The 6000-nt window shown below is 56.8% G+C and overlaps 1 protein-coding gene across 3 annotated transcripts in view; it reads left to right on the forward strand.

Moving 5' to 3' along the window:
- Positions 1–4904, forward strand: part of NUP62 (nucleoporin 62) — a 25760-nt gene extending 20856 nt beyond the window's left edge. For 2 of the 3 annotated variants that reach the window (XM_036832723.1, XM_036832722.1), the window contains one exon: positions 2175–4904. In XM_036832723.1, coding sequence (XP_036688618.1) covers positions 2239–3789 — 1551 coding nt within the window. In that variant the 5' untranslated portion in view covers positions 2175–2238 and the 3' untranslated portion in view covers positions 3790–4904. Of the gene's footprint in view, positions 1–165; positions 178–2174 lie in introns of those variants that run through there. The other variant, XM_036832724.1, reaches the window with a different exon arrangement.
- Positions 4905–6000: the final 1096 nt, after the last annotated feature.

The raw sequence follows: 6000 nt of genomic DNA on the forward strand, positions 1-6000 counted from the left end.
ATATAAATTTATTTATTTATTTGTTTTTGGCTGCGTTGGGTCTTCGTTGCAGTGCGCGGGCTTCTCATTGCAGTGGCTTCTCTTGTTGCGGAGCACGGGCTCTAGGTGCGCGAGCTTCAGTAGTTGTGGCACATGGGCTCAGTAGTTGTGGCTCGCGGACTCCATAGCGCAGGCTCAGTAGTTGTGGCGCACGGGCTTAGTTGCTCCGTGGCATGTGGGATCTTCCCAGACCGGGGCTTGAACTCGTGTTCCCTGCATTGGCAGGCGGATTCTTAACCACTGTGCCACCAGGGAAGTCCGACATGGGTGTCTCTAGAGGACCACATCTTTGGTCCTGACCTGGCATGGTGGTATTTACACATGCCGGCTCCCCTGCTTCCTTGAGCCCAGCCTGTGGTGTCCAGCCCCTCCCCACACCCAAGGCACCTTTGGGGCAAGACAAGGTGTGATTGAGCACCAGCCTAGGGGAGGTTTGTTTAATTCAGTCTCCCCATCTGTCCCGCTCAAACTGTGATTCTAGAATCTGGCTACACAAGTTCTCTGGTTCTTCAGAGTATATTTACACCCTGTAATAAGAAGGTCTCTTTCAAAAACCAAGCTTATCAATTATGTGTCTATTATACAGATGGAATGAACATTTGGAAGCTACTGCAAATTAGCAAGGAGACCATCCACCTGTAGTCCCACCAGCCAAAGACAGCCCCCAGTCACATGTCAGTGTATTTCTTTCCAACCCTCTTTGTTCAGAGTAGTTCTGTTTTTCCACAGCTAAGATCACACTGAACTAGTAAATTTGCATTCTGCTTCCCTTTGTTGTCATTTCCTGCATTTCTTGAATATAGTTAGAGGCCGTGTCAGTGGGTATAATGCAGATCTTCCCTTATATTTGATACCTAATTGATCCCCTAGTTCGGTGCAGGGAAACGCCCTGTCATCTGGTGCCCGCGCTGGGTGAGGAGCTTCGTGGATCAGGCCCATGGCCTGGGGTCAACTCCTGGTAGGTCACCACAGCCCTCTGAGCCCAGTTTCCTCATCTTGGACGTGGGGACATAACCCCTGCCGCCAGACAGTAGTGAGAGATCGTGTCCGTGAGCAGCCCGCCTGAGGGTTGGTGCTCAGCGTGCGATCACTCACGCCCACTGACCTTTTCCTCTCTGAGTCACCTTTGACTTTCCAGCTAACAGGTGGCTCTGCTCAGGGCTTTTTCAGTTAGAAATTACGGAACTCAGTCAGCTTAAACTGAACAGGGGCGTGCTGGCTCATGGCGCTTCTGAGGAGGACGGAGTGGGGCAGGTGAGCAGGACTGGACTTCCTGGGGCTCTCGCGCTCTCTCCCCCGCCCTCTCTCCTGTGCGCTCTCTGGTGGCAACTCATCATCTCCCGGTGCTCATCCTCTGTGCCCTGCACCTGCAGGTGGAGGAGGCCCCTCTGTAGCACCTGGAGAGACACCCGGGGGAGATCTCTTGGCCGACTCGCGTCTCCATGTCCCCTTGAACCAGTCTCTGCGGCCGGGGGTGCCAAGCGCTCTGATTGAGCACTCGGGTCTCATGCCCACCCCTGAGTTAGAAGGAGGGCGAGGGACTGCGCCAACATTCCCTCCATCCTCCGAAATGGTGTGGGGTGTGCGCAGAGGGGGCCTTTGGCACCCAAGGCCCTGGCGTGCGGCTCAGCTTCCCGGGGCCCGTCTCTCTGTGAGGTCCAGAAGGGCACGTGGGGTGGCACTGTGCCGAATCAGCCTACCCCCACCCACTTGCAGTCAGCAGGGAGGCCTGCGGAGCAGGTCCCAAAGGTGCTTGTGTGCCTCTAGCCCCGCTCGCCAGAAGCGCCTCGAATCCGACCTCCTCCTCAGGGGCTGAGGTCGGTTCAGGCGCCCGCTCTTCGGCCTTCCCCTCCTTGGCAGCAGGGCTCCCACTGGTGCTGGCTGTGGCCATGAGCGGCCCAAGCACCTCCAGCTCCTAGTGCCTGACCCCCGGGACGGGCTGTGCACCCCGGTCCTTCTTTCCTAGTTCAGCAGGGCCCGGTTAGGCTACACGTTGAGAAGAGGAAGGGTGGCTGTTTAATCAGAATTATCGAGTCCTGCCACCCTGCAGACGGCTCCGTCGTGCCGCCGAGGTTGCCTTTCCAAAACCGCCATCTGATCATGTCACTTCCTCTGCTTTAAAAAATCTCTCCAAGGTTGCAGACACCGGTGGATTTGCTTTGGGAGCCGGAGTAGCTGCTGCCACAAGAGTCTGGAGCCATGAGCGGATTTAATTTTGGAGGCACTGGGGCCCCCACAGGCGGGTTCACCTTTGGCGCTGCAAAGACAGCAACAACCACGCCTGCTACGGGGTTTTCCTTCTCCACGTCTGGCACCGGCGGGTTTAATTTTGGGACTCCCTCCCAGCCAGCCGCGAGCACCCCTTCCACCAGCCTGTTCTCACTCACCACCCAGGCTCCGGCGACACAGACCCCAGGATTCAGTTTTGGAACCACAACTCCTACAGCAGCAGCAACCGGATTTTCCTTAGGGATCAACAGCCCAAAGCTAAACTTGAGCGGCGCGGCTGCCACCCCGGCCACGACGCAGCCCAGCGGCTTTGGGCTCGGCGGCAGCACCCTCACCAATGCCATCTCGAGCGCCGTCACGTCAGCCCAGGGCACGGCGCCCACCGGCTTTGTGTTTGGCTCCACCACCACGTCTGCTGCCCCGTCCACCACACCTGGGGGCTTCTCGTTCACGGGTGGAAGCACGTCCCAGACCGGGGCCTCCGGCTTCAACATTGGCTCCATGGGGAGTTCGGCCCAGCCCACGGCCCTCACCGGGCTGCCCTTCACGCCGGCCACGCCAGCGGCCACTGGGGCAGGGGCCACACAGCCAGCTGCTTCCGCACCCGCCGCCGCTACCACCAGTGCTGGGCCCTCGCTCTTTGCCTCACTGGCAACCGCTCCAACTTCGTCTGCTGCCACCGGGCTCTCCCTTTGTGCCCCAGCCACCACGGCGGGGATGCCCGGAGTGGGGACGTTGGGCTTCAGCCTGAAGGCCCCTGGAGCAGCTTCCACCGCCTCCACGGCGACGACCACCACCGCCACCACTGCCGCCACCGGCTTCTCCTTGAATATAAAACCACTGGCTCCAGCTGGGATCCCTAGCAACACAGCGGCCTCCGGGACCGCCCCAGCCGGCCCCAGTGCAGCCACCGGGGTGTCCGCCAGCCCCGCGATGACCTACGCCCAGCTGGAGAGTCTGATCAACAAGTGGAGCCTGGAGCTGGAGGACCAGGAACGGCACTTCTTACAGCAGGCCACGCAGGTCAACGCCTGGGACCGCACGCTGATCGAGAACGGGGAGAAGATCACCACCCTCCACCGCGAGGTCGAGAAGGTGAAGCTGGACCAGAAGAGGCTGGACCAGGAGCTCGACTTCATCCTGTCTCAGCAGAAGGAGCTGGAGGACTTGCTGAGCCCGCTGGAGGAGTCGGTCAAGGAGCAGAGCGGGACGGTGTACCTGCAGCACGCCGACGAGGAGCGAGAGAAGACCTACAAGCTGGCCGAGAACATCGACGCACAGCTGAAGCGCATGGCCCAGGACCTCAAGGACATCATCGAGCACCTGAACACGTCGGGGGGCCCCGCCGACACCAGCGACCCGCTGCAGCAGATCTGCAAGATCCTCAACGCGCACATGGACTCGCTGCAGTGGATCGACCAGAACTCGGCCCTGCTGCAGAGGAAGGTGGAGGAGGTGACCAAGGTGTGCGAGGGCCGCCGCAAGGAGCAGGAGCGCAGCTTCCGCATCACCTTCGACTGAGCCGGCTGCCCCGAGGGTGCACAGCGGGGCTGGGGACGTGCAGTCTGTCCCGTTGGGGGTTGCAATGAAATACGTGTTTGTTTCTTTCTTTCTTTCAAACAGTCGTGCTGTTGAGAGAACTGTTCTGCAGTTTGACTTTCCACCTTAGCGAATAGAAAGGATTCTCAGCGCTCCGGTCCAGGCAGCAGCCTCGCAGGTGTGGTTTCTGTGTGTATCGCCTGTGTGTCCTAGACTCTCTCCATCTACTACAACCACCCGCCTCCAAGAGCTGGAGAAGCACTGAGCCACCTGAGAACCACCTGTCTCCCAGCCGGGGTGCCACGCGGCCACTCTGTCCAACACACAGTCATAGGTGCAGGGAGAAAAGACTACGGTTGAAGAATCTCCATCCTCAAGGAGCCAGCAGCCTGGTATAAGTGTAACCAGTATAGAGCAGTGACTTGTGAATGGAACGGACAGTGGGACATAGCATTTCAAAGGAGGAAAGATAGGTCAGATGAGGGACTTGAATGAGGTGTTGAGAAAAGAGGTCTCACCTTGCCTGGCTGACACACCTCGTCCTCGTCTCCTTACCTCAGGCTCCACCTCCTCCGGGAAGCCCTCTCAGCCACCCTGAAGCTGGGTCAGGTGGCCGTCCTGCATCCTGCGGGCCCCACACCACACTGAGCTTGCGAGCTCACATCTTTGGTTACACTCGTCACACTGTATTGTGCCGACTGTTTATTTCTCTGCCTCGCCGTTAGGTCGTGAGCCCCTGTGGGCAGGGACTGTTTCTTGTTCCCCTTGTGTCCTCGGCACAATTCCTGTCACACTTGTCAAACAGATGAACAGAGATGAAACCAGCATAAAACATTAGTCCACAGGATGCCTGTTGACGTGGCCGGGGTGCCAGAGGCGGCCGCAGACTTGATTCTGAACCTCCCAAAGCCAAAGCAAACCTAGTCAGGTGCAGTGAGATCCACGGTGTCCAGAAGGCAGAATCCAGCCAGCTGTATCCCAGGTGTCTTTTGTATTTGTCTTTACACTCTGCTGCACTCTCTGAAATACCTACGGCTGTCTTTTGCTTTTCTAAATAAAATAAAGTTTATAGTGGAATAAAAAAGCTGCTGTTAATGTGGATAACTTAGAAGAAGGTTGGGAAAAGAGCAGGTTCCAGATCAAATGGGATGCCAGTTGTCTGAAACTCAGAAGCAAGCACACCTAAATGCACTGCCGAGGCGTGCATACACACATACACATGTTCACAACGTGGGTTCCTCTGGTGCTGATGGCAGGAGAGGAGCAGGTGGGGAAACCCGTTATAGCTGGGTCATATCTTCCAGTACACATAAATATCCAGTCATCTGTCACCATCCCCAAGGCGTGTCAGCAGCAGCATTCCTCTCCCTGTTACCTGGGGCTGGCCGGAGGGTTCTAGTTGTGCTTCAACAGTGGGCAGCAGGTAAAGCTGGGCTGCAGCTTTGTATCGAGTGATTTCCAGATACTGGCCTGACGTTCTCCCTCTGACCCTGGCCCCTGTAGGCGCCAGTGATGCCGAGCGCTCAGGTCTTGCTCCTGGCGCAGGGCATTGGAAGTCTGCCCTCCACCCTCCCTCAGCCTGTGCCACACTAAGCCGTGTTTTGGCTAAGGAGGGCCCAAGGACACTGGACATGTATGGGCCAGTTCCCCAAAGTCATGATCATGAGTCATTTCCTCAGGCCATCTTGGGCTTCTAAGAACCACTGTCCCATCCAAGCAGAAGCCATGGAAGAGGGAGGGGAACGAGCTAGAAGAGGGAGACCCCGGCAACCCCAGTTGCTTCTCTCCAAAGGCTCCAGCCCCTGCGACAGTGGCCCTTTGTGCCATCTGTGAGCCGTGACTTCATCCGGGACCTGTATCTGACTCCCTCACCTGAGGTGAGGAGAGATGGGGAGGCCTTGAGTCCTCTTAGAAAGTAGGAAGTAGTGTTTTACCTACATGTATTCATTCAGCACCCTTCTTTGGAGCACCTGCTACCTACCAGATCCTGATCTAGCATTGGGGTTTCAAAAATGGAACGATAATTCTCTGCACATGAGGTCACTGGCAGGGGCCACACAATCTCGATAAGAAAAAAAAAATTCCTTGAGCTTGCATTTCCAATGCATATACCTATTACTTTGCATATTAAACGTTAGTGGAGCTTAATTGCTTTCTCATAGTTGTATTTTTTAAATAAAAACAAATTGAAGT

The sequence above is a fragment of the Balaenoptera musculus genome, chromosome 19 (assembly GCF_009873245.2).
Source record: "Balaenoptera musculus isolate JJ_BM4_2016_0621 chromosome 19, mBalMus1.pri.v3, whole genome shotgun sequence".
Classification (NCBI taxonomy): Eukaryota; Metazoa; Chordata; class Mammalia; order Artiodactyla; family Balaenopteridae; genus Balaenoptera; species Balaenoptera musculus.